This window comes from Branchiostoma floridae, chromosome 7, assembly GCF_000003815.2.
Source record: "Branchiostoma floridae strain S238N-H82 chromosome 7, Bfl_VNyyK, whole genome shotgun sequence".
Lineage (NCBI taxonomy): Eukaryota > Metazoa > Chordata > Leptocardii > Amphioxiformes > Branchiostomatidae > Branchiostoma > Branchiostoma floridae.
In genome coordinates this window covers 16,443,721-16,471,581 of record NC_049985.1, presented here as the reverse complement: position 1 = coordinate 16,471,581, position 27,861 = coordinate 16,443,721, and the positions used below count along the sequence as shown (strand labels likewise).

Sequence of the window (27,861 nt, the reverse complement as noted above, 5' to 3'; positions counted from 1 at the left end):
ATTATAGTTCTTTCTAAATTTTAGGTGGTGACAAGGCCAGTGTTCTCTGGGTATTTTCAGAGACCAACTGGTGTGCCTAAGTCCATCCAATGTGATGGGATAGATTGGGATTTTTTATTTGTATAGCAATCAACAAGTACAGCCAAAGCATGTTGACTGTGAGATGGGCTTAATAAAAGAGGCATAGGAAGTAGCTCAGTCCTAATTATTCTAGGATTTTATCACAACCGGCATAGTTCTCATTTCTGAAGAGAAGTCTTTGGCTATATGTACCAACTACATGTTTCCTTCTGATGACAACATAAAAGCAACTTCTTGTTCTCTTATCCACAGAGCACAGGTGAGTTCCATACACTTCCAATCAACTACTGCAAACAATTACATGTAGGTCATGACACAAAAGATTAGAACTTATCAACAAAATTGACATCACAGGTGAGTTTCATATGTTTCATAAACACTACTTGATGGTAGATGTGCAAATTTAAAGGTGAGGTGTGACAGGTCACTCTAAGGTAACTGCAAAGCAGGTATGTTCCATTGAAGGGCTGTTATATCCAGCTATACAGAATACAGTTCAGAATCATCTTTATTGAGTCTTGGACAGACATACAAATACAAGATGAAAGACATAAAATACCTAAAGAGGGCGCAAGGTAAGACATTGTAAAAATTGTGTGCGTCGACTGCTGAGAAATACAAGCTGTATTGAAATTTTAAAAGCATATTGCACAAGGAGATGGCAAAACCAATATATTGCACTAATTGAAAATTGCACTGTTCCATGGACAACTATAATTACCATTGGCTTGAGAAGAGTCCCAGAGGTTTTTCTCACCCAACCATATTTCTTGTGCACACTGCATACTTTCCTAACCTGCTTTTCAGCTGGCAAACTTCGAGCTCCTTGTGAATTACAACACCTTTCATTTTCTGTGTGACTTTCAGCAATTGAGGACGCAGTAAAAACAAGCTCCATCCCTCCCCTGTCCACATTGGAGAAAGGCCTGGTTGCTCTGACTCGTCAGTGGAAGCACCTAGTCATCACATCGGCGTTTGCAGGGATGGGCTTCACCAATCGCAGGAGACTGGCACCGTTCACTGTCACCTTTCTGGAACCAGAGACACGGGACGAAGTGTTTTCTGAGGGGAAGGATGGAGAGCAAGGAGAGGGTGGGTTATAGGCAGTGCAAAACACATCATTTGGTGTTATATTAAGACCCGAAGGCAACTTTTAGGTTACCAAATACATGTATAGAACGGGAGCAACATGTCTACTCCCAAAGTCAGAAACCCAGCTCAAGACATTTGAGAGTACATACATTATATGGGGCAAGCATAGTACCAGAGGTCCAGGCACAACATGGATTACAGTTGTCACGGGGGGTACAAACACTACAGGGGGTGACGAATGCTGTTCATGAATGAAGAGGGGGGGGAGCAAAATCACACTGTGTAGAAATTAGATATAAGCTGCATTGTGATGAAACCTAAAAATATTATGCTCTCATGTACTATAGAAGAGGGCACTTTTAGTAACCTCTTGTTTCAGGAGCTGTTCATGCTATTGTCTGATATTTTCTAGGATTCCCAGAGACAGACTATGATGCCTCAGAGCACACCTTCTTGCTTGGTGCTGACGCTAAGGCAGGGATATCTGGAATAGACAACCTCTCCGGAGTGGGTAACAGCACTGGTCTCCCCATGGACAAGAAACACTCTCAGATGAGCCTAGCCGACACATACAAGAGTGGCGACTCTGCCAGTGATATAAAGTCTAGAGGTGTGGAATATATCACAAATTAGTGTTTTCTATGGTGGCAAGAACTATGTACACTAAATCTTGTTAATATAGTTGTGAATGTTTAATTTTCACACACTCTTGTAAAGAAAGATCAATGTTTACTTTCAGCACAGCCAAGTCTAGGAGGTAACTGTGCACAGTGTGTAATTGATTGTATAGCCTCTCGTATCTGTTGTATTTTGTAATAGATGCCAATAGACAAGCTGTGCCTCTTGTTGCCACCCTGTCGAGCACAGGATCCCTCCGGCGAAACCGTAACGAGAGCCAGGTCAGCCATGTCATGGGCAGCGTGGACAGTCTGGATGCCAGCGGGCCAAACACGCCCCAGAGGAAGCTGAAGGGTTCTTTCTCTCGTGCAAGTAAGAGTCTCTTGCCTTTACTGCATTTGCCACGTGCACCAAGACCAATGATTAGATTTGGGGCCCCCTAGTAAGTCATTTACATAACACTTACAAAAGCTCTTAATATTTCATGGAGGTATGAGGTCACCGATCTTTATGCGATAAGAGTTTGTGTGACTTTATCAAAAAAACATATGAAATAAAATGTAATGACTTAAATGAGTAACACATTTATGTCTACAGACATCATTCTACGTTGTTAGAACAAACCTAGGTTGGTCAATGTATTCTCAGCAGAGCATAATACTGTAAGTCACATTGTCTTCTCGGTACCAAACATTCACGGTCTGAGAAAATTTAACTTGTTCTTGAAACAAAATGTTCACAATGGTGGCAGGTGCATGTGAAAAAAAAAGTTGCCGATTTATTCATAACATAGTATCCGATCAGTAATGATAAGTTCAGGTACAGTTGTCACAGTGAAAACTGTGACCATAAAAGTACATTGGAATATTTATTGCAGTAAGGTAGTCATCCTCAGAAATGGCCAACTTTCTTTTGACACTTTGTGGAAAATGATGACAGTATACATAGTGGGTCAAAGGCATCTGGAAGTCTGTATCCTGATAGAAGCTTCAACTAAGTTTGACAGACTCTGGACTATATGTCCTCCATCTTTGGCATCCTAGCATTGACTTTAAAGAAGTTAAAATCCTTCACACTCCCTCACTGTTACATTTGTATAGCCCTTAAGCTGCTACACTAGTGTGTGTAATCAATACATTGATCCTAATTGTCCATCACAATTACCTGTTCAACCAATGACAGCATGGTAATTAGCGGATCAACCAATGCAATGGCTGCATGTCTGTCAAATATCTGCATGTCTGTGTTTTTATTTTGCATTTTTTATGCATTTTCACAGAGGTGGGTGGTGTGTACGATTGGTCTATTCCCCATACTCTTTTGCATAAGTGCTTAGTGCTAATCAGATAAAGCAGTCTGCCCCATTTTTCTAGTCTCTGGTCTTAGCATGCAGGAGGTTATAAAACGGTATTTCTGTAGGTGGAGCATCAATCATTCCGCGGCTGACCCTGGATAAGGAGTTTAACCTGTACAGCTGGATGTCTGCTAGCCTGGCTGCCACACGCTCCACGTCTGTCCCCATGCATGATGTGGAGATGGGGGGATTCAGCACGGCAGGGCCCGGCACTATCTCCAATCAGCCTTCAGGTGAGGGTCCACAGCTTGAGTCTTAGAGGAAGGCACAGCAGCAGAACAAGTCTGTATGATAGGCTGAAAATGAGACTTACTAGGCAGCTCTGGCTATCTTGATTTTGGAGGTAAAAGATTAGTTTAGCTTACTTCACATTTCACCCTCAAGTTCAATTGTCAAGTTCTACTTGAAGTTTTATTATGGGTGGACCTCCCATATTTCAGTCACCTTACAGATTTTTTACTTAAACCTTACGACATTGATCCATATGAATGTAAGGTGACTGAAAATAAAACTGGAACTCCAGAATAAAACTGGAGGGTGTTACATGTACATTCAGGATGAAAGGTTTTAGTTTTTAATGCTGTACATGATTGTGCTGTTTGTCCTTCTAGGGTACCAGTCCCTGGCCAGTGACAACCACAGTGAGCTGTCAGGTGTGACCAGTAACCCCAGCCTGTCTCCCAAACACATGGCTAACACTGTACAGCTGGCTGATCCACAGGTTAGGCAGCAATGCCTTTTTCCTCAAAAATGTGTTTTTCTGTACAACCATGATCCTAGAATAAATCTCATTGCCTAAGGACAGTAGGGGCATCCTCATTAGATGGCATCTACAGTAAGTACAGTAATTCTCTTGTTTATGTGTAGTTCATATAATTTGATTCACAATCATCTTCTCATATCTCAACAGCATAGTACACATGTACAGCCAAAGAAGAGTACTTAGATTCAATCTTTCTGCTTAGTCCTATATTTTTCCTTAGAATACTTTGTGTATTTTATCATTCTATATGGTACAAATGTACGTTCCATTTGTGTTGGTAGATTCCATACTTCCGTACAATTTTCTGTTGAACTTGACCACTTTCTTCAAATGTCTGGTCAGTTCTGTTAGCAATTAGAGTAAAGGCATAGTCAAATCAGATGTCTGATTCACTGCACTGAATTTCCGAATCTGACTTGAAGCATGATGATGTAAGGAGTGAGTCAAAGGTAGCGGGAAAACGGAATCTACCACTGTCAGGGTTCCAAGATGTTTGATGGGCCCTGATGTAAACTACCCATCCTATATCAAAACTTATAATAATAATGTCTTGTTGTATTCATGATTCTTTGTCCTTCAGGTCATCTTCCAGCCCCTCCTCAGTAGCCTGGGCATCGACACACAGAAACAGAGCGCCATGCCTGATGTCAGTAAGCTCCTCAGTAAGAACGTCGCGCTCACAGGCAAACTGCAGAGTCTTCGAGTCGATATCGTGGACGCTGACTCGGCCGGCTTTGCTGCTTGGAAGCCCAAAGGCAAACCCAAGACTGAGAAGAAGTTCACCAGATTCCTACTGGACATGAAGCCCCAACATCCGGCTTTGCTTTTCGAGGAGTTCATTGTGGAGTCCTCAATAAGGGATGTGAGTGGTAAGAAGTCAGACTCGCATCAGACCAGTACTGAGAATGAGGGGACTACAGGGAACCAAGGCAGGCGTAGGTCTACCGTTGCCAGTATAGAGTTCAACAAGGACAATGTTAACTGTGTGGAGGTTTTCTTCAGCGCACACTGTGAGGGCATCACGCAGCACGTGGATATGGCGCTGTTACAGCTAGCCAAACAGTTCTACGCCATGACAGAACACATCAAACAGACAGAGACAGAGCTGAAAGTCAACAGGTGGGTGACAACAGTGCATAGTTGTTTCATTGTTTCAAAAATCATTATTACTCTACATTAAAGACTGAAAATATTACACTTACAGGCAAAAGCATTGCTCATAGTATATTACATTAGTGACAGAATAGCAAAAAACACCAGGTTAGAATTCCATTCATTATGTTGGGCCCTTTTTTTTTTTCAATCACAGTGCCATGCATGGGCTTGTTTGTTCATTGTGCCTTTTCTTTGAAAATCAATAAGAATTACTTTTAAAAAAAATGCAAACAGTATCATTCATACATTGGTAAATGATCAGCATTTTTTTAATTGTTACCACCAGGATTGCATTTTACTGTTTGATTAGTCCAGTTGAAAATGTTTCCAAGGCTTGCTATTGAAAAACTAATAGTATGTAATATGGTTATAAGAAAGAAAGATATGTCAACTTAATGTCATTTTTCATTGCTAGATGCAAACTCTGCTTGGCCAATGGTTGTACAACAAGCCTTGACCACTGTGAGGAAAACTGTATGGTATCTGTGTATGACTCCAATTTTCTTGCAGGTATATGGTCTCTGCTGCCACCGCTGTGAACAGACCTGGCCATAAGAAACAGGACTCCCACGGCTCTGACCTGAGTGGGCAGAGTGGGGAGTCCCAGTCCCAGCCCAGCACCAGTAAGCAGTCTGAGTCAGGCAGCCAGGCAGGCGCTGACACCCTGCTGCAGCCTCCCAAGACACCCGTCAGAACAGACAGCCAGAGAAGCACTGCTTCAGAAGGGAAGGTCAGCATCGAACCCAAGCGCAGCTTCTCACACAGATCCAGGCTACCCTCCCTGAAGGGGAGCCGTAGTAGCCTGAAGAAGAGACTAGCCAGCCCGCGGATCGTAAAATCTCTACGGTACCACAGACAGTTTTCACAGGAGTCCGCGGCCATCTCTATCAATGAGGAGACGTCCATATCATCGTCAGAACAGAGTGAGACCTTAGCGAAGTGCTGGCAGACGATGTACCATCTTATTGACCTGTACTCCAATGTGTCAGAGGGCCTCCAACTGTCACATGTCAAGGATAAGGCTGAGGACATAAGGTAAGACTGTACATCAACCAAAATTGGATCTACATGTATGTGACACTTGATTACATGATGGAATATGATACGAGGGGCGTGCAATAAGTAATGGTCCTGACCCACTTCCAGTTGTCTGATCTAAATGAAATTTTGTCTGTGTAATAATTCATATCTCTATGGGTTATGTTGCAAAAGACAGCTCTGAACTAATTGTGGTTTCTGATTTACTGGTGTTTGAACTTAGTCAGGTGCGAAATGGACCAGGTGTGAAATGGAACCAGTTGAGTGTCGCGCAGTGATCCGGTTTTTGTATTTGAAAGGACACACACCAAAGAAGACTTTTGATGAAATAAATGAAACTTATGGTGATGATGCCCCATCATATGACCTTGTAAAACGCTGGCATCCTGAATTCAAACGTGGCTGGAAGTCTGTGGAAACAGCTCCCAGACCTGGTCGTCCCTCTTGTGCCATTGATGAGGCATCAGTTGGAGGACCAACCTGGGGTGTCCTACAAAATCGGTGTCCAGAGCTGCATCAAACGATGGGAGAAATGCATAACTCTGGGTGATTCCTATGAAGAGAAAGACTAATAACTGTGCCAAGTTTCATTAATCTCCTGCTATGGGAAATGGGTCAGGACCATTACTAATTGCACGCCCCTCGTACTACAGTCAAACCTGCCAGAGCGACCACCTCTTCTCAGCGACCATCTGGCCATTTCGACCGCTTTTTCTCGGTCCCGATTTTTTTCCCCATTGACGTAAGCATTAAGCGACCTTTTCTCAACGACCACCTGGCCAACGCGACCGGCCCAAACTGGGACCCATAACGACCGCATCATTTTCAAAATCGAGGTTTTCATCGATTTTTTATGATAACTAGCGCGATTTTGTGCCGAAATCAGCCAGTTTGCGTCGGATTTTGACTGCCATTACGATGTTATGTTTAGAATAAAGATGCCGGCGGTCAATGGGTGGGTCAATGGGGCAGTCTACTGTAATTTCGTTGTAAGAAAATCCGAATTTACTTGTTACAGAAGTTTGTTTTTTTAATCCATATCATTATAAAGTGAACGAATGCTGAAACGTATATAGCCTCATACTTTTAAGAAATATCTGTAAAGCTCATACCTTTTTAGAAAGATCTGTGTGAGTGCTTTTGTCCAACTGTACTGTACCCGTGGGTAAGTACGCTATCGGGACATACCGGGCATCGAATTTGAAAGGTGCACCGTAGTTATTTCAGATACGGCGATTAAGAACACAGCGACGCATAAAGGCCTGTATGGTAACTGACAGCATCAAAGTTCCGTTACTGTCTAAAACGTTAGTGTACAAATATTGAGCTTTAAAACACTGTGTCGAATAAAAGCTCTATAAAAGCTTGGGGTTAAATTTACAGTTTACAGTGTGCGTGCTGTATTTGACATTGAAGACCTCGCATCCGAAGTTTTCGTACGTGCAGTGTGCTTGCTATTTGCCATTTAACACAACGGAAACCATTTATACTTTGCATCGGGCATGTTTTGAGTCGATACTCTTCTCAGCGACCACCTGTCCAAATCGACCGTTTTTTTCCGGTCCCCCGGGTGGTCGTCTTGGGCAGGTTTGACTGTAGATGTAAAAATACAAAGATTAAAACACGCAGAAGGGTGAAAATATTTGGTTCTTAATATTCAAGTTTGTTGAGTGATCTGTCAAATCTTTGGTTGCTCAACAGATTATAAAAGATAAACAGTTGAGAACTCCTCGTGAAGAGTATTGTCTCCTATGAATGTATGCATTTACTACTTTGGCTGTTTATGCTGTCGCTGTCTTTTTTATGTTACCTACAAATGAAACCTTGCTGCAACATGTGATGATGAAGATGCAATGCAGGCCCACTAGGAGTAGCATCTTTAAGTACTGTAGACTACATGTAATGTTGTACCCTCTCTCTATATATATAGTTAAGATTGATAGTAATTCATACAAATAAAATGATACAATGACTCATTTCAGAATCAATATTGAGGACAACCTGACCTCTAGTGGCCAACAGTCCTCAGTCCCAGAGACTCCTAGAGCGGCCCCAGCGAGTCCCACAGCTGAAGACAAGCTGAACCGGCTGCTGACGATCTCGTCCGTAGGGTCTGACCACCCCCCTATCCACCTGGTTGGTACGGTCGGGGTCACCAAGATGAGACTCCTGGCTGAGTTTGCAGGGTTGAACCTTGAGGCTGAGATGACAGGAATGCAAGCCTCTGTGGGTCACAGGGAAAAGATGAAAGGTAAACCATAAGCAAATGTTCACTAGGCAGTTTTTAAAGGGGTTGGCGGAAACGGCTGCCCGGTCGGTCGGCGGAAACCGCTGCCCGGTCTGGTCCGGAGGTTGGTTTTGGGGGTTTCGAGTGTACCAAATGTAAACAACATTGATCAGAGTATGAGTCATTCGTGTTGAAGATTAATTGCTAATCAAAAAATCTTCTCGAGCCGACCATGGCCACGTTGTTTATCGCTGTGTTATTTGGGCTCTAGCCGCTCTGAGACTGGATGGGATTCTGCTGACTTTCAGTGCTTTGGCCACGAACACATTTTGTTAAATCCTTGGTTAAATCTTTATCATCTGCGGGTTTCTTCATTTCCGACATTTGAGAAAATAGTATCGTGATCAATCAAAGAATTGCAGTTTCAGTGTTTGATTAATAATCAATTATGTTCTCATTAATATTCCGTCTACACGGTATTCAAAAGATGAATATTCTTAAAATTACCGACCGCTCTCCACATGATAGCGCCCCGTAAATACGGCAGTAATTACAATCGGATTTACAGCATGTACACGATTACGCACGTCGTAATTTGGATACAGAATACTACCAGCCGTTTTCCAACCAAAACCCTATCCAACATTCCGACACGGTTTTGTATACGTTTATTCTATGAGAGTATGTTTAATATTGAGATTACAATGCTTTCTGCTGCAAGAAGGCGCAGTTGCACTAGATACCTTACTCTGCTGTATGCAATACTCGAAACCCCCCAAACCAACCTCCACACCGGACCGGGCAGGGGTTTCCGCCGACCGACCGGGCAGCCGTTTCCGCCAACCCGTTTTTAAAGTACACATAACATGTACTACTCCGGTATAACAGCAAGTTATTAATAGGTGCTTCTCCCTAAACAGAATGGTTTTTGATTGTAGATATTGAATGAAATTTTATCACAATCTTTTGCCCTTTTGAGTTTCTAAATACATTTGTATGTTATGAGTAGCACATAGAAGTGATTCTCAATCAAAGATGAGTGCCCATTGATAATTTTTTGTTGTCAATTTGAAAAACGTTATCATTGAAGAGGTTCATCAGTCACGTATAAGTGAGTTCATAGAATGATACTTGAATCAGTGACTCTTAAAAAGCATTATTGTAAAACTCTTCAAAATTTTAAATGTCTGCTCAGTATGTCTTGATCACAGAATGACCTAGGCTCATGAAATTAGTTTCCGAGACTTGCGTGGATCTTCTTGAAGTTTACATAGCAGATGGAAAACTAAGAGGGAATTTACTCCAACTTGTTTAACTTGAAGTCTTTATTTCAGTTTCAGTTGAACATGACTTAAACAACTCACGGATAGTAGCCTCAGGTCTGATCATGTCACCAGGAGCATATAGACTCAGTAAGACTGCAGAATGTGGATTCTAACATGTTACTTCATTTTCATGTTCCAATAAGGTGCTAGATTAACACAATTTCTCATATCAACTAGTAAAACATTTGGATCTTTGTGGTTGTTCAGTACAACTAATTTGGGTTCAAAGGGTTTGTCCATATTCAAGGTTTTTTTTAACTCTGGAAGTGATTTTTTTAACTGACCAAAACATATTTGATTTACATGTATTTATGTTATCTTGAGTCTAAAGGCATTACTTTACGTGTTCCTGGTACATTTTTCTTACATTTGCACTTACTAATACTATTATGCAGTGAAAGTATTAGATTGTTATTTGTTGAGTAATATTTAGGTGTGAGGTTATGATTGGGGGGAGCCAGATACCTAACTTTTATCTTTTATGAAATCTATCTGAAGCCAAATCTAGATACATGGTATCTGAAACCCCTGTCTTAGATTTTGCTGATCAGAAATGATTCTTCTGTTACTGATGGGCTGATTTACTAAAATATCAGTTAAACAAAACAGTAAGCAAAATATTGTCTTGCTATTATCATCTCAATTTATCAGAAATATAACAGTTACATGTATGTAGGAAAAGGCAAGGATTGTTAACAATCAGATTTTTCAATCGGTTCTAAAATGAAAGTAAAAAAATACAAACAGTTTACAGCTTTGTAATCTGTCACTGACAGTACCAGATGTTGTAAATGAACTGTGCCACTTGAAACCAACCATTTAAACACTGAGTGTTGTGACTACAGGCACCCAGCGGAAGCATGTTGTGGAAACCTCCATCACAGCCCATGTCCAGAAAACAGAGCTGGCCATCCTGGAAGGCCTGTATCCTGCCATGCAGTAAGTCACTTCTAAACAAGTATTTACTCAGGTCATAGTCAAATATTACGTACTGTAGAATAATCTAGTTACCAGTTTGTAAGCTTATTATCCAATGATTCAAGCTAAAGCTAAGGGCACAACCCGTACCTGCAATTTGTCCGTACGTTTTTTTTAGGCCACGTCCGCCATGTATTTCTGAAAACGTCCAGGCTGTACAGGGCAGTTGCATCGCCTGTACTGGCACGTACAGGGGATAAATCTGCAGCTCGATGGCACACAGAGTTTTGCCTGCATGTTATGTTCTACGGCGTGTCTGCGTCCTCCATAATTCGTTGGATTCTCTACGCATTCGTACAGAGGCGGTACTTACCACTTACGGATCCCAAAAGATTCCCCACGTTTTGGCACAGAGACAGCACCTATTTGCGCGTACGGCAGGTTGTGCCCTTAGCTTAAGAGAATACACCATTGATAAAATCACATGATAAGGTTAAACAATATGCAGTCATACATGTACATGTAACATCTGCATTTTCTCACTTTTCCTCACACTTAATGATTGAACAAGTACATTTATTTGTTCTTCCTGACTGATTTTTGTTGCCTCTCCAACTATGCTATAGCATTAAAATACACAAGTACAGTACTGTAGTTACAAAGTAATGAAGGACAAAAAGTTGTAAAGCACTAACCAATGTTCTGTTTTCTTTAAAGTCTACATGCTGGATTTACATTGTGAATGCAATTGCTTGCGGCAAACCAAGTGTGCTTTGAAAAAAACATTGTGTCAAGCAATTTGCTGATATTAAAATGTGTTTTCAGCTGTGCTAACTATGCCACAACTGTGCCTCTCTTGCATGCACTTTGCCATTCAATTGCACCCTGGAGGGGTAAGAGGTAAATGCAGAGTGCTTGTTTACATTATGAGTGTTCACATCATTTGGTGATGGTCCAACTCACACAAGTTTGAAACAACACATCAAAGCCTGGGGACCAAACTTACCAGTTTAGCAAATGTGTGCGCCAGTGTCTCTGTTAAAATTGTTTAGCACATTGTACCTGCGATGCATAATCACTCTGTGTTTTGTATCTGTCTTTTTTCTTGTGGAATGCTTCATGTTAAACTTACCAGGGGTGTAAACAGTCATGTGGTGGTGCTGTGAAGAAGCATACGGTTGCTCTGTCCTTAGTGCTGAATTGTTAGATGTAGTAGTTAAGCATTTCCTTTCAGTTGTGTCACTATTTCATGCATAAGCTGTCATGTAACAACCACAAACACTTTCTCTACCTTTATTAGATGTTCATTTCTTTTTATTTATTCAAACACACTGCAACTAAAAGCATGGCACTATTAAGTGTTAATAAGAGAGTTACTTTGCAAATTAAAGCTCTGTGTAATTTTGAACGATTCCTCCTTCCCCCAGGACTGTGGTGAGTGTTAAGATCAACAGGTCCCAGTGCATGTACACCAGCTCCAACAGAAAGTCTAAGGAGCGGAACCTGGGGGTTCTGAATGTGGGGATGATTGACGTGGACATCCCGCAGCACCCTGTCGCCCTGCACGGGACCGTCACGCGCAGCTCCAAACAGCTGTCCTCGCAGATCTCAGAACTTACCAGGCAACCCAAAGCCAGGTGAGGGTTTTTTTGTGTTGCATGATATAAAAGCAATAATATACAGTGGTTCAGTACTCAAGCAATTTGCTTAAATCAGTGGCACCTTAGAATAGGACAGATGTACATTTAGAATTAAGCTAAAATTATACTTACAAATAAGACTTCATCATTAACTTAGCTATGACATATTTCTCATAGCCAGACATGAATTTTATCTACAGCTATAGCATATGTAAGGGGCCTCTTAAACATATAGCACTATAGCATGTGCAAAAGGTTCAATTCTACAGTTGTACAGCATGTGTTCAAACCTAAATCATTCATATCTAAATAAATAAGTAAATAAATATCTACCCCTTATTAAAAACAAACAAGGACTACACAAAACAGTTGATTGTGTCAATATATGATTAAGCTGATCAGACATGATAGCTAACTAAAATCTTTAGATGATCCAAGGAAGCCCTACAGTTTTATTCTTTTGGCTTTCAAAGCTTGATCTATGGATATAAAACCCAATATATTTTACTACCTTGCTGCTTTAGGTCCACAGATTCATCTAGTAACCTGGAAAGCATGAGCCAGCCCTCCCCACAGCAGCTGCTGCCTCCCCTGACAGAGATAGATAACCTTCCCCCAGGAGCCAAGCAGCCTGCCAAGAAACCCTTCCTACTCAACTTCAAGATTGTCATGGATGGACTGGCCATAGGTGCATCTTTGCTACCTTCACTGAAGGCTGAATACAAGGTAAAGACGTACAATGTATTACAACGCATAAAATCTTTACAAGTTAGTGGTTCAACCAGTTTTTCTAGTTAGCTGTACTCGAAACGTCCGAAATTAAATATCCGTTTTTTATCCAGTTGTAGAGATTGAATTGCATTTAAATGATGTAGTTGTAAAATAATCCAGTTGTAATTTACAGGGAAAACCGCATGCAAACTTTGGATAAAAAGTAGGGAAATCAAGGGTCTCTTTGCTTTCGTGTCTTGCATTGGTGGTGGCAATGATGAATAGTACAAATAAATTTTCATTGCTGTTAATTGGTAGATCTTGATAGGTTGTTCATTTAAATATCCTTTCCAGTGACACTCACAACAATTAGAGCTTTTTGAGATTGAATGAATTCTTAGTTTTGTTTAATCTTTCTGCTGTTGTTCTCTTGTCTTGATGTTCACGTGACGGTCTGCTTTTGCCTTTTCCCCCAGATTTCCCGAATGTTAAGTTCTGGTATGACAGGAGACCAGGCCAGGTTCACTATAGATCTTCCCATGCATACTCTCGGCTTTGCCTCCAAGGTAAGGAGTGTATCTTTATTTAAACATCAGCTTTAATTTGCATAATATAATGTCAACATGATCTTAGTTCTTGCATGCCATTGTCACTTCTTCTTTATAGCAGTACATTTAGAGCTTTTTTTCCACAAGAATTTTTTGGAATCATTACCTCAGAGTCTGTTAATTCCAAGCACATCGAGTTTTAGCCCTTTTTACAGGTAGAATATGAACCAATAGTATTTCTATTTATTTCCTACACAGGCACCGTTAGAAGACCACTCGGCCAATAGAGTCTGTGTGGACATGTGGACACTACAAAATCATAGGATTCCTAAGTTGACAGTAGACAGGATTCCTCAATCATGACAATTTGTGTCAATAAGAAAGATTATCTAAGGGACCACCTTAAAGTGGTCACATTGGCCAGGTGGTCCTTGTATAACAGTGGTCATCTGACAGGTTTGACTGTACTTTGGTTACTATCTTTTCTCCAGGTTGTCCATCAGGAGTACAACCTGCCCTCCTCAGCCAGTGTGGATCTACCCCCCATCCATGTCTCTGGTAGCTACAAGACCAAGACTATACAGGTTAGGTAGAGTTTGTAGCCACCTAAGTGCTTTGGACTGTACTTGTATATCATTTAGTGCTTCCGCTTATGTAGAAAGCTTTCACTTTGTGCAGCGCGCCAAATACTGAATGCATATGGACTTTTTTGCACTCCCAATTAGACCTGAGTGTTGATCTAGTGTGCACCAAACTTGTGCAGTTAGATTTTTGCGTAGAGTATATTGTACACTAGTATACAGGATATTCTTGCTATTTTAGTTTCAGAAAAAAAAAGAATGAAACCTTTGTTGTAAATACTTGTTTACAATTTTGAAGTTAGCTGTAGAATTTCATGTTGTGCAGTCCTATTTTTTTCTGTACACCTTAATTTTAGGCTAGCACCTATTCCAAAGAATGAATTTCAAATCCTTGTTGTGATTAATCTGTAATATTTAATTCTGTAGGTTCCCAACACAGTTGCCCCTGGTATGGTGTCAGTGTGTACAGGCTACCTGCTGACCCAGGCTGAGGTCGGCTCTTTTGAACACATGCTGACAACAGACCTACTCAACCATCTTCTGTTTGTGCAGAAGGTCTTCATGAAGGTGAGGTAGAATGGGATCATCCTAATGATGTTATTTGTTTTACAAAAATTTTGTACAATTTTAAATGTTTTTTAATTAATATGTACAATTTTAAATGTTTAGTAACCTAGAGGACAGACAGTACTGACAAGTGGCCAACATTACTACATGATGTAGTGATGCAGTCTATCACCTTTGTATAAGAATATCACAAATAAGTTCTAATAGGGTGTAGACACCCATGCAAACTCTTAAAAGATTTTTGAAGCTGTTAAGTGATGAATATTGTAGCTTGATTACAAAATAGTGATAAAACCAGTCATTAAAAAATTTAAAAAAATTGAATTGTTCTTGGTGGGAGACCAATGGATGTATTAGTTGTAGTAAACTGTGTTATTATTTTATGTGCCAGAAGACGTGCAGATGTAGACTGGATATGTGTTTCAATTTAATACGCTGGCATTGCCCTTTGTAAATTAGAATGATCATTGCTTTTTATGATAGCTTTAGAAGGAACCATACTGTCCCTGAACACTGTTTTATAATCCCCATTAGACTTCTTAAAATCTGTAATCAAGAATGGGAGTCCTGATGGACAGATATCCTTTTACTTAGTGTTTCTGTTCACTTTTCTTAACTGTAGGAAGTGAATGACGTAGTTCAGAAGGTGTCACGTGGAGAGCGTCCTGTGGCCCCCTGGATGGACCGCATCCAATCCAGCGACTCCTACAAGCCCACACAGGTCCTCTACTCACTCAAGTTCAGACTCAAGGTGAGAACAAAAGCCTCTATTCATAATGCACTGCAGGTGCTCCCTTTGTTTTTGTGTTCTTTCTTTTCTTCCATCAGTAACAATCACAAAATGGACTTTTGTTTGTTGTTATCCAGCAAATTTCTGTCAGCTTGATTTAGAATGTTGATATTTCTACATGTAGAATTTTTGTTTTTAGGGACTTGGCAGATGATCGACATTTGTACATCTAGTTGTAAGCCTTAATGTTTTAACAGAATAGAAAGAAAGGGCAAGTTATAGATCAATTGGCAAAATTTGGTCTTTTGTCTGTGCCACCTTTTTCCTGAAGTATTTGGCAAAAATACTAAATATCATGTGCTCGAAATGAAATTTTTTGCTGGCCCCGATGGCGTGTAAAAAATCATCATGACATGACATCAGATTTTTCATAGACAAAAAGTGTTGGGTTATGGCCTCTTCTTTCCTTTATGGTTACAATTTGACCATTTTTAAGTCATCTATTTTTCTATGATATAATCATCATCTTTAACAATGCACACCAATACTGCACACGGTACATTGATTTGCTATGACAGTTGCAGATTATTAGCCTGTATTTTCAAACTTGTTTTTCCACCAATAAGAATGCACACCACAAAGGCACTGTTAACGCCTCCTTGTCTCTTGCACTTTGACCGCTCTTCTTGTTGAAGGCCCGATGTGGAGTTCGTGGCAAGGCCATGGGCTCCCAACACCGACAGGTATGGGGGCATCAGTGTTCCTTTACCTGGCTGTGTCACTGTGCGTCTTGTGGTCCATGTAACAGCCGGCCTTCTTACAATCTTTCCATCTAACGCTTGTAACTCTATGACAGAAGCTGCATGGCCCCTGTCATTGTCGGTGTTGTTATTTTTTAGAAGAAGTGTTGTGATATCCTGATTCACAATTTTTTGTGGCCTGATTCACAATTTGTTTTGGATGATAAGGATCTGATAAAGACTCACCGTAGCCACCCAAATCGTGGTGTTTTTTTTCTACGTAATTCTTTTTGGTAATGTAATCATAAGCTTTTTGTAAAAGACATATTCCACAGGGTGTAATTGTAAATCATATTTTTGCTTGTTATATATGAATAATCAAAATGCTATTAAACTATGAGTCTATACATTGTAATGTTTGTCCTGTAGGGCATCCAAGTGACAGCTACCACCCCGACGTCCAATGCTGTACGTCTGGAAACTGGAATTGTGGAGTTAGAGCTCTCCAACATGGTGGAAGTAGGGGAGGGTAATGGTCAGCTGAAGAAAAGTGAGCATTCAGTTAGTCTTCTTAAACTGTTTGGTAAAGCACCATTCCAGTTTGAAGTTTTTGTTATCATTGCTTATATGGGAAAATGATGAAATATTGAATGAAAAGTTGTAGAAGATATCCAAATATCCACCCTTCCAAAGCTCAGGTCAATAGTATATATATGTGTCTACTGTATGACTGAGCTTTGCGAGGGTACCAGATATTGCATTGTTAGCAATTCATTCAGTGTAAGTTACTCTAAATGTCTTATATTTGTCAGGTGAATTTGCAAGAAATTTAGGTGGCAACGTTATTTCTTGACACACTACGAGTACAAGAAATTCATCTTTCCAAAGTTTTTTCTGGAAGGGGAGACTGGACTAAAAACTCTTGCCGTTTTGTTGGATTGTTTGAACCTTCATCATTTTTTAACCTTTCCTTCCTTCCTACAGGTGGAAGTCACCTGAAGCTGTTTGGAAAGGCCCATGTGGACCTTAACTTGGCACTGGGACAGCTAGTGGGGGTTAGTCCTATCTCATGATCTTGCAGTAGCTAGTTTTACACAAACATACCAGGGTTCTAGCTTGTGCATTTTAGCGTAGTGGCCCACTACGCTAAAATTTGTGACCTCTACGCTAAAATAAGGGCCACTACGCTAATTTTTAACTAGTGTAGTGGTGCTTTGCTGTCATTTGCTTGTTCAACAATGACTAATAAATGTCTGAACAATGAAAAATGATGATATGCCACTCAAAACTGACCCCAAAATCCTAACTTTTAACTCTACATCTTCAAATCTCACTGTGGAAGGACCAAGACCCCCCCTTCCACACCAATTTCCTGATTAGTCGCTTTGCTACCATGCCATTCCCACTACGCTAAAATAAAATCCTGGCTAGAACCCTGCATGCATCTGGTCATCAAGTTAAAGTTGTGTATTTCAAAAGCCACAGTCACAGTCAAGACCTTCCCACGACTTCACTCCCAGCCAAGGTTTTTTTTTTGTTTTGTTTTGTTTATTTTGCTTTTGGACAGACCAGGACAATGTGGCACTGCACTCAAGTTAAGTCACTTATTTTAACAATGCCACATAAAAAGTGCAGACAGAAGGTAATGGTAGTATGTTTACTTTCCCGACTGAAGTCAGGTACCCATTTTTACATCCGTATGAAGTGAGGAAGGTCGTGTAAAATACAAATGGTACCGAACTCGGGACCTCCAGGTCTACTACACAACACCATGACAGCCTAAGGTTGGCACTGGGTTGGGCATAGCCTGGAGTCCATCCTACTAGAGCTCCAGTTTGTTAGCCTGGTATCCAGCCGTATTATACATGACTTGTTGCTCCCGAGTCTCTTCTGTCCTCTCCACAAATTTGCCGAGAGGACAGAGCTATAATACAGGTAGATACCAGGCTACCAGTTTGTTTCTTGACTACTCCTGACTGAAAAACACAGAATACAATTACGCAAACTCTCAGCCACTGCACTGCAGATTAAATCACTAATGTCTAGCTCTCGACCATGATCTGTGGAAGGTTTGGAAATGTCAGGAGGCAATGGGTGGACCATGTGTGACACTAACAACTGCAGGTAAAAGGTAAAAATATTTTTTTGCCACTATTGTGCATTTATCAACCATGCCTCACCCCTGCAGAACCAGATATTTGAGGAGGCGGAGCCTGAGTTTCACCAGATGGCATACTTCAAGACCAGGATTGGCCTGCGGAATGCCCTGCAGGATGAAATGTCCACCAGTCGGGGGATGGCTGAAGACAAGACTGCAGTCCTCATCACCCTCACCAGACCCATCTTCTATGTACAACCAGCTGCTTTTGACAAAGGTGCGTGGACAGAGTTGTTCTTCAGGCCCACCAAAAAAAATTTGCTAGGCCAAAAAAGTTTTGGTCCTAAAAAAATTAAATCAGTAGGGCAGGATTCTCTTATCTTTTTATCTTATTTCTTTATTTATTTCAGCCAAAGTGATCCAACAAATGCAATGTATTTCAATACCATATTGTAATTATACACTGTCAGATATATATTGTACATTGTCAAACAATCACTATGAAAGGGTAAAGAAGGAAGTACAAGGTTCACTACATATTCTCACATGGACTGTACAAAGCTTCAAAAGAGTATAAAATACAAGAAGACCGATTTGAAATTTTGTATCTTTGCCACTGCTCAGCCAAGTCCTGGCAAAGGTATAAAAGGTATAAGGCCAGCATCGGCATGCAGGATTTTGCTAGGTTCTGTTGGGTAATCAGAAACGCACAATTTTTTTTACTTAGTATTGAAGTATTTTTGACAGCCCAGAAAGTTAAAAATATTGGAATGTTTGAATGTAAGTTCATCTGTGATGGTAGTCAACATTATGTTACAATTTTAAGACCCTTTATCTGTACACAAAATAAAGCGCCTACCAACAATCAGTCCTCTGATCCTTATCAAGTTGAAATGATCCAAAGCCTAAGTCACACATCTGGACTAGAAGTGTGATGTCAGCAAAGGGTCAAAGGTGATTGGCAGTCGGTATCGGCCCCCGTCTCAGTTGAGGGAAGGTTGGCGGGCTCTGATGTAAATGGCCTCTTTCACTCCCCTTAGAAAGTAATCCTGTTTGGGATCAAGTATCTTTGCCTTGTTGTGGATTTCGACAAGGTGAAGATACTTAATTAGGGTCTTATAATTGTAAAATTGTAACATAAAAATTTGAATGTGTTTTGGACTCAGCTGTATTAGTGTGGCTCAACTACAAGAATGCGTACGAGTACTGGAACGAGCAGCGTATGGCTCTGAACCAGGAGGTCCAGGCAGCCACCAGCACTCTGATCGACATACTGCCTCAGATCAGTCCCCAGGGACCTCCCACACTCGGCACGCTCTTCCTACAGTTGACGGTCAACGACCTGGGCATCTGTCTACCTGTCAATAACGCAGGAACACAGGTGAGTGCTTTTGTTGATTTAACATCTGCTGACAAAATTCCACCAGGTTACATGTATTGGCCACCATGAAAAAGATCTTCATTCCAACATGCCCCAGTATACAATGTGGCATGTATACCATGTAAACTGTGCTTACATTTGGGGTGCTGTGCTAAAGATTTTTAAAACACACTATTTTTCCAAAGTGTTGGATACATGTATTTGTAACATTGGGAAATGTTAAATATACATGTAGGTTATTGTAAGAATGATTGTATACTGCAGATGATAAAGAATTTGTTAATTCTCACCTGTCCAAATGTACATGTACATGTAGCCGTGTTTACCATGAATTACTGTAAATGCATTCGTGATTTAATTTTGCGGTGGCAGGAAAAAGGCCTTTTTGCGGTGGTTTTAAGTTTGTGGTAGCACCATGCACTGTAGTCGCTTACTGCCATGAAAAAAAGTTTGCGGTGGTTTTAAGTTTGCGGTGAAGCGGTCACTGTAAAAAACGCGTACATTAAAGAACCGCGAACGTTTCTGCATTATTTTATAGCACCATGTTTATCATGATTTATCAAAAAGTCGGTTGTCAGTTGAAAAATTTCATATTTTGAAGAAGTTGGGTTTGCTTATGATAGATCATTTTGCACAGAAAGATACCTCATGTAGTTGCTTGGAGAGAGAACTTTATTGTTCAATTGTGAAACTGTATGAAGTTGTGTATGTGAATGGGCCCACCTTTCCCACCCTGTAGATGTTGGGAGTTGGAGGAACCCCCCGTCAGTTTGTAAGTAGACCACTTCAGCAAGTATGGTACAGTTTGAGCACTTTCTTCAAAGATCCTACAAAGAATCATTATTCCCGTCATCATGTAGAAATTTCTGTCATTTTATTCCAATTTGGACATCCAGTTTTTGTCCATCAATGTTGCTGGAATGGTTTTCACATTTTTCTGTCATATGCAAAACAATAGCATCAAAATGATTAAATGAGGATGCTGGTTAGAGCCTTAGGCCCCAGCAGAAATTTGCCGATTTTTTACGTTCCATTCCAAAAAAATGGGTCTAGCATGCCTCTGCAAAAACAAATCTTCTATTTGCCATCTTTTAATATGTAGTAAGCTTTTAGGAGCATGTGACGGAGTCATCTAGAATGATTTGAGCCGGCCTGCAGATTTCTAAAGATAGAGTCGGAAGTAGGTCAAGAGGCAGTTGAGACAGAGGCTCCCTGACAAACAGGCGTGATCTTGGATGCTGTCATAGTTTGAGACACTGTTGTACATAGTTTAGGAAGAAGAATAAAAGGAGTTCCCCTCCAGTTACGTGTTGGACTGAGTCGGCTTTCTGACAGAGCATCTAAAATCGTATGAAAGTCACTGCCGAACTAAAAGATTATTTTTCATATCCTGTGAAATAGAAATGGAAAAACAGTAACAATTATATCCTTTTTCTACACAATGTCATTTTGTCCATTTGTGCATTTCAGGAAGAAACATGCTCAAACTCTACCAACACAATGCCAGCTGCAGTGCCCCCAACCCCAATCCCCCTTGCCCTCACAACACTAAAAAGCATATTTTGCCCTTGCAGTTTTGTGTGACATGCTGACATGCCTGTGTATATGCACCTCTATCATTAGTTAGTAGCCACAGTTTGCCGATTAATGCTGCCATACTTTCAGTTGACTGCAATTGAATCCACTTCACTTCACTCACAGAGCTAGTTTTTCAGCCACTTTCACAAGCAATTCTCATCATCACATAACAAAGTTGTTTGTACACATCAGAGTGTTTTGTTTTTGCCTAGCTGATGTTTAAATGACCATCTCATCTCCTCAGTAATGCAAGTTATAATTTACACTGCAGCTATATGTAGGTCAGTAACATTTGGGATTGCATTCTTTTACATGTAGCTGCATTGTAGAACTTTGTAGAATTGGTCATTATTGCCCTGAAGAAGGTGACAGATATTTGAAAATAGTTGACTGTGTGCAAAGAACTTTGTTATTCAGTGCATTGCTAGCCTTCAGCTGATGATACTTTTCACTAGGGTTGTCATCATCCCATGCTTGCTTCTCCTAACCTTATTTTGCTTTTGTTTCACTTTCAAACTTTGTATTAAGAATTACATTCAAGACCTGAATACAGGGTGACACTTGTGTGTGGTAATGATTTCATCCCGTCCAGGCCAGCACCACCCTAGACTACGACCCCGGTGCAGCCCTGGTGCTGACGCTGGAGAGCTCGCTCATCACGGCCTGCTCGCGAGACGCTCTCGTCTGCAGCGGGCACGTCAAGGGCTTCTGTCTCCGCTTCGCCGACGACTTTGAAACATCCTGGGACGAGTGGAAGGCCGATCCTACTGAAGGCATCATCATGAATGCATGTAAGACTCATTTTAAACCATAGACTTCATCTAAAGACAACCCTTCAATTATAGACACTAAGACTGTCCAACAACAGTGGTTTTGAAAACATGAAGGCCTTTTCAGCACCAATCACTGTCCTTGGTGCTGAAATACAGGCAGCTGTTAATATGTAACATTGGTACTTGATGTGTGAATCCTAAGTTTGATTTCATAGAGGGCTCATGCAGTAATATACAATTTGTTTAACATCAGAAAGGGCTACTCTCTTTTTGATTGTAGTCAAATATATGTCAAACTTGACCTCAAAAACCACTCAACGTACTGAGGAAAAATAATTAGTGACTGGGGATGATTGCTCCAGACAAGAGGTCTTACTCTTTATGTTCTATGTAACCATCACTTTTTTATTTCCAGTTACTGTGCCAGAGGGTACATATGAAGTCTGCTCCAAGACAGTTGGACTTCAGACAGTTGGTACGAAAACTTTTTCTTGTATATTTGTGCACCAAAAAGTACTATATGTTATAGGATCGACACGAGGCGTTTATTGTGAGCATACTTTTGTAATGTAGCCCAAATTTTACAGCAAAACATGAAATTATGAGTACTGTACTGTCCATGTGATATTTGCTTGGTAATTGGTTGTCTACCAGTCTTAAAAAGTAATGTGTGCCTGCCAAATCATGAAAAATCAAATATGGGAAAGTCATAGTTGGCTCAGGTTGAAATCAGAGGAGCAAATTAAGGCAAGGATAGAAATGATTTCAGGCTACTTCTAACCTTACACCAATCTTGATGAAGGAAAGGTTGTGAATGAGGCTCAACTGAAGGACTGATTTTACCCTGTCCACTACTGTAGGAGGCAGTAACAGTGGGAAGTGGGTTCTGGACATCCTGTGGAAGATGTGTGGACTGGACATCCAGCTGGACACCAACATCGGGAAGTGCCTGTCAGCCCTGGGGAACACGCTGACCGCCATCGCTGGGGAGGAGGAAGGGATGGAGGACCAGGATGTAGAGCTGCCAGAGGAGGCAGAGCAGGCCGAGGCTGGGATGGTAGTTTTCCTTGTTTTTTGTTGGTTGTTTTTTTTCTGTTCAGAAAGAATGTAATCACTGTCCTTGGTGCTGAAGTACAGGCAACTGTAAATGTGTAGTTTCTCTTGTTTTCGATAAAGGATGTACTGTTACCAATGTACCAGCATTAAACAAAAGGTTCTGCATCAACAAAATAAGCAGGCAGAGGAGGCTAGGGTGGTAGTTATTGTTTCTTTTGTTTTCTGTTACAGTTCTGCACTGAAAGTTCTGTACTTAAAGTTATGAATACAGTTCTGATGAAACATTTCTGTATCAAAGAAATGAGATTATTCTAGAGCAGAACAAAAAGAGGATGGGATGGGATGATTTTTCTTTTTTTTCTTTGGATTCCTGTGAAGGCAGTATTGTTAGAAATGTACCACTATCTAATAAAAATCTCTATATCCAAAAAATCGGATGTGTTTAGAAACTTTTAAAAAATGATATTTTTGTATGTTCAGTACAAACCTTTGTGTTAACCCGGTATGCAAAACAGACAACTTTCTTGTGTGACAGGACCAGCTGGCCCGCAGGCCCAGTAGCCTGGCAGTACCGCTCGCAGGCAGCGCCAGTGAAGCGGAGAACGGATATCGGCGCCGCTTCCGCTTCATGGAGCAGCAGATGAACGAGCAGGCCAGGATTGTGAAAGACCTGAAGTAGGTGTATTTTACATACTATGGAGAAGGTGTATTTATTTAGTAGTACACATGTCAACAATGTCAGACACTGTGTTGGTTGGTAAATTTTGTCCTTATTGTTTTGCAATGCAGCTTTGGTGTTCAAGCTTAAAATGTAGGATCATGGTAAATTTTATGTCAATGAATAAAGTGTAATAAACCTTCCAATGATACATATTACTCTACAATTGATTTAGTAATGACAGAGATATTATTTGAAAATTTTAATTTTCCACTTTTTATGTGGAGACATTGTATTTAGTATTGCCTACTCTACTTCGGGATTGCCTACATGAAGTATGGTGAACTTATCTGTAGAATATGAAAAACAGTACAAGTTTACAGATAATGTCACCTACCATCTAGAATATCTATGGCTTGCTTGTGAGATCCTACCTTCAAGTGCTAAATTGAAGCACTTGTGCCTAGTATGTAAATTGGCAAATCCCCAAAGTCTTGTCTAAATCTTTCTGATGTTTGCTGAGATCAGACACTAAAACACCATGTTTGTTTGTCATTGCCCACAGACAGCTGGGTGCGAGTCAGGACACCATCGCTCAGGAGGCCCAGCGGCTCAAGGAGCTTGAGGCAGCCGTCTTCTACGACTTCCGCAGGGACGTACGCGAGAAACTCCGCAGGACAAGTGTTCGGGTAAGCATGAGCAACGTCTTTCTTAGTAAAATTTCATCACGAAAAGAGATGAAGTGATAACCAAATAATAAATACGACCACTTGAATAATACGACCACTTGATATGATTCATGAATAATTTATCAGGTTGGTAAAATGTTTTTTAACCTGCCATGCAGTAGAGTTGAAAACCATTTGATATAATTGCACTCCTCTTTTTTCAAATTAATAGTAAAATATTCATTTGTAATATTCTTATTGACAGGATATACAAAAAATAGCATATATTTTTTATTTCTATTTATTTCTATTTACTTAAAAAGATCTGTGAAGATTTAATACTTACAAGAACTATGATATTAAGCGTAAAATTAATGATATAGGACAACTATGCATTTTCAGCATGCTACATCACTGAAGGACAAGTGGGGGTTGGGGTACAAGCCCTCCCACCGGCGCACCAAGTCCCACGGGGCAGTGCTGGGAGCTGCCGCTAAGAAAAAGCCTCCCAGAGACAGGTTAGACTGCATGTGTGCGATGCTGGGAGTTTGTTGGTGTCAAACTGATTAGTCGTTGTACAAATTGTACATCATAAAGCAAATTTTATTGGAACACTATATCACAAATATGCCTTATGCATCATTGTTTTTATCTCACTTTTAGAGTTAGTTACAACTTCAATATGTATTCATCCACTTTTTTTTTAATTCTCTGCATATGATGTAAATTATATTATCTTGTTGGTTCCTAGATTCTATTTCAATAATTTTTTTCAGATTTATCACCTATATTTGGTTTTCATTGTCTTAGCAGGACTAATGATAATATTAGCACTGATTTTTGCATGTACATGTATTATGCTTTAGATAGAATACATTACATTTACGCTGTTCTATGTTTATGATTTGATTTTTAATGTTTAAAATTCTTCAATTTTTGTCCTTATGTTGCAACGGAATTTCTGGTAAGTTTTGCAGAGATATAAGGTCACAAATCATAGATGATTAAGGACATTTGGTGTGTTCATATCATTTGGTACTGCACCAATTTTACTGCTGTTTTCCAATGGACTTTTTTAGATTCCAGACTTTTTTCCAAATAAAAACTACAAACACAGTTATAAATCACTTGTCAAATGTGGGTGACATTGTTAACAAGACTACTAGAACATGCTTGGAGCTCATTGCTGTAGATCGCTGGCTGCATTTCATTTCTGGATCATAGCAGTAGAGTTGGTGTTGCCATTATGCTGATAGAATTCTATGTGTAGATGCCAACCCTTCATCGTGCTTACCGCTGGTTCATGTGTACGTGTTCATGCATGCCTGTGCATTGTAAATAATGTGGCAGTGTCCTTGTCTTTATCATCACCTATAGGCCCCGCACCGAAGCAGTAGATGGTTTGCATGGCGAGCTTTTGGTCCCGTCAACTCCCTCCACTCCTCTCAATGATTCTGTTTTCACTTCCCTTGACTCATCTGCACGCAAGTGGTGAGATGTCGTGTTTGGGAACAGTTGTGGCCATCAACCCATTTCATCGCATTAAAGGCTTTGTGTTCCACAAAGCACCCCCACCTAACTCCTTCTGCTTTCCCCCCTACCCGTTCACCTTTTCCCCCGGACTTCTCCTTAACCCCCGCTGTACTTCATCTGTGCCCCCGTCATTCCTCTTTACCCCCGGTGTAATTCTGCTTTTCCCCCGCCCTTCTGCTTTACCCCCCAATGGCCGCCGTCAACCCGAATTTCACGTAGTCGACACGAAAATCGTTCGGAAAGGAACAATAACGGTTGCGCCACGGAACATGAAATAGCCTATGCTCTAGTACACATTCTGGGCCACCTTTGTGCCAAGTGGCGTTTCACAACCCCTTCCCATTCTGAACTGAAAAGCCATGTGCCGTCAGCAGCGCGTCGTTTGTGACTACTACATGTACAGTACTTCCTGGAGGCTGGGTGGTGGAGCGCTTGAGGCCGGTGCGCTGTGCTATGACGATCGGGCGACTCGCTAAGTTCGGCACCGATATGGTTACCCAGGAGCCCAGGACTAATAGGTTCTTCTGTTTAAAGAGGGACACACCGGCCAAGGTTGGAAACAACGCAGGTGAAAGTCCCCGTGTCGATCCGAGGAGCAAGGTCGTGCCCGTGAATAGGCAATGCGTCTCAGCCCGGCCAGCATAGTGGGACCCAACTATTTTTTTTATCTCACTGTGACTTCTCGGTATGCTTAGTAAAGAAAGAGTACATTTCATAATATACCCTTTATTTTTTTTACAAACTCGCTATGTGTCCATTTACAGTCCCTTAGTACCAAGATATCATGGGCTCGAGATCTCTTCGTACATTTCTTGTTACTCGCATGTATTGTACGCCCTGCTGCATTTCGACTGTTCCCACACGTTCTGCGTGCCAAAGATCCAGCCACCCTTCCTTGAGTTATACTGTTCACAAACACAAATACAGACGCACGGTACTGAAACCACAGCATACGTGACGTGACGTATTAAAGATGCCGCAGCAGACATTTTATGAAGATCTGTTACATCAAGTGAAAACTTCAAATGCTACATGTATACATGGAACGATTCCGACCCTTATAATGTACGCATTCTGTGCCTGTCTTTAGTAAATTGATTCTGCACTCTCTTTGTACCTCATTCCCATACTATATTGTCACCATCACTTCACCATTGCATTTATAAGAATTATAAGATCCTGAATTTGATGCCAAGCCTAATGATTTTCTGAAACGCCGCAAAACCCCGGCCTCAAGCGGTCCACCACCCAGGCCACCAGGTTGCATTTATGTACGTGGAGCGCCACAAACGACGCGCTGCTGACGGCACATGGCTTTTCAGTTCAGAATGGGAAGGGGTTGTGAAACGCCACTTGGCACAAAGGTGGCCCAGAATGTGTACTAGAGCATAGGCTATTTCATGTTCCGTGGCGCAACCGTTATTGTTACTTTCTGAGCGATTTTCGTGTCGACTACGTGAAATTCGGGTTGACGGCGGCCATTGGGGGTAAAGCAGAAGGGCGGGGGAAAAGCAGAATTACACCGGGGGTAAAGAGGAATGACGGGGGCACAGATGAAGTACAGCGGGGGTTAAGGGGAAGTCCGGGGGAAAAGGTGAACGGGTAGGGGGAAAAGCAGAAGGAGTTAGGTGGGGGTGCAAAGATTCATATTGTAGAATTTCAACACCAAAACTACAGATATATTCTCAACTTAAAAATGTCCATTTGGATTGACATTTGCACCTAATTTTCAACATCTTCATCATTTCTACGGTGTTGGTGAACAACTGCAAAGAAAACCTTGTAAACTCTTCTTGTTTTCATTAGCCTGTTAAAAACTTCACAGAAGCATTTTAAGATGTTCTCATGACACAACAAAGTTACATTTATTTTATAGAATACATAAATTATATGTTGTGAATAGCTGTAATACTCATGACGTAGAACAATTAGCAGAAACAGTGACGCGTTTAATGTTTTCATTGGCAAGACTCTCTGCACTCCTTTGGGTGAATAAATCTGGGGAAGCCTGGTACTCCATTGATCAAA

General features: G+C 40.9%; 1 protein-coding gene across 1 annotated transcript in view; it reads left to right on the top strand.

Annotated features, from left to right (window-relative positions):
* LOC118420084 (transmembrane protein KIAA1109-like) overlaps positions 1–27,861 on the top strand; it is an 81,070-nt gene that overhangs the window by 34,059 nt on the left and 19,150 nt on the right. The window contains exons 34-62 of the mRNA XM_035826788.1: positions 334–340; positions 949–1,173; positions 1,586–1,783; positions 1,993–2,163; positions 3,211–3,378; positions 3,757–3,866; positions 4,489–5,027; positions 5,574–6,098; positions 8,084–8,352; positions 9,663–9,740; positions 10,499–10,592; positions 11,397–11,471; positions 11,999–12,208; positions 12,736–12,937; positions 13,399–13,488; positions 13,962–14,054; positions 14,478–14,618; positions 15,241–15,369; positions 16,518–16,638; positions 17,073–17,143; positions 18,277–18,463; positions 19,353–19,567; positions 21,738–21,936; positions 22,334–22,393; positions 22,779–22,975; positions 23,510–23,649; positions 24,198–24,321; positions 24,703–24,818; positions 25,678–25,791. Of these exons, the coding sequence (XP_035682681.1) occupies positions 334–340; positions 949–1,173; positions 1,586–1,783; positions 1,993–2,163; positions 3,211–3,378; positions 3,757–3,866; positions 4,489–5,027; positions 5,574–6,098; positions 8,084–8,352; positions 9,663–9,740; positions 10,499–10,592; positions 11,397–11,471; positions 11,999–12,208; positions 12,736–12,937; positions 13,399–13,488; positions 13,962–14,054; positions 14,478–14,618; positions 15,241–15,369; positions 16,518–16,638; positions 17,073–17,143; positions 18,277–18,463; positions 19,353–19,567; positions 21,738–21,936; positions 22,334–22,393; positions 22,779–22,975; positions 23,510–23,649; positions 24,198–24,321; positions 24,703–24,818; positions 25,678–25,791 (4,868 nt within the window). The remainder of the gene's footprint in view (positions 1–333; positions 341–948; positions 1,174–1,585; positions 1,784–1,992; positions 2,164–3,210; positions 3,379–3,756; positions 3,867–4,488; positions 5,028–5,573; positions 6,099–8,083; positions 8,353–9,662; positions 9,741–10,498; positions 10,593–11,396; positions 11,472–11,998; positions 12,209–12,735; positions 12,938–13,398; positions 13,489–13,961; positions 14,055–14,477; positions 14,619–15,240; positions 15,370–16,517; positions 16,639–17,072; positions 17,144–18,276; positions 18,464–19,352; positions 19,568–21,737; positions 21,937–22,333; positions 22,394–22,778; positions 22,976–23,509; positions 23,650–24,197; positions 24,322–24,702; positions 24,819–25,677; positions 25,792–27,861) is intronic.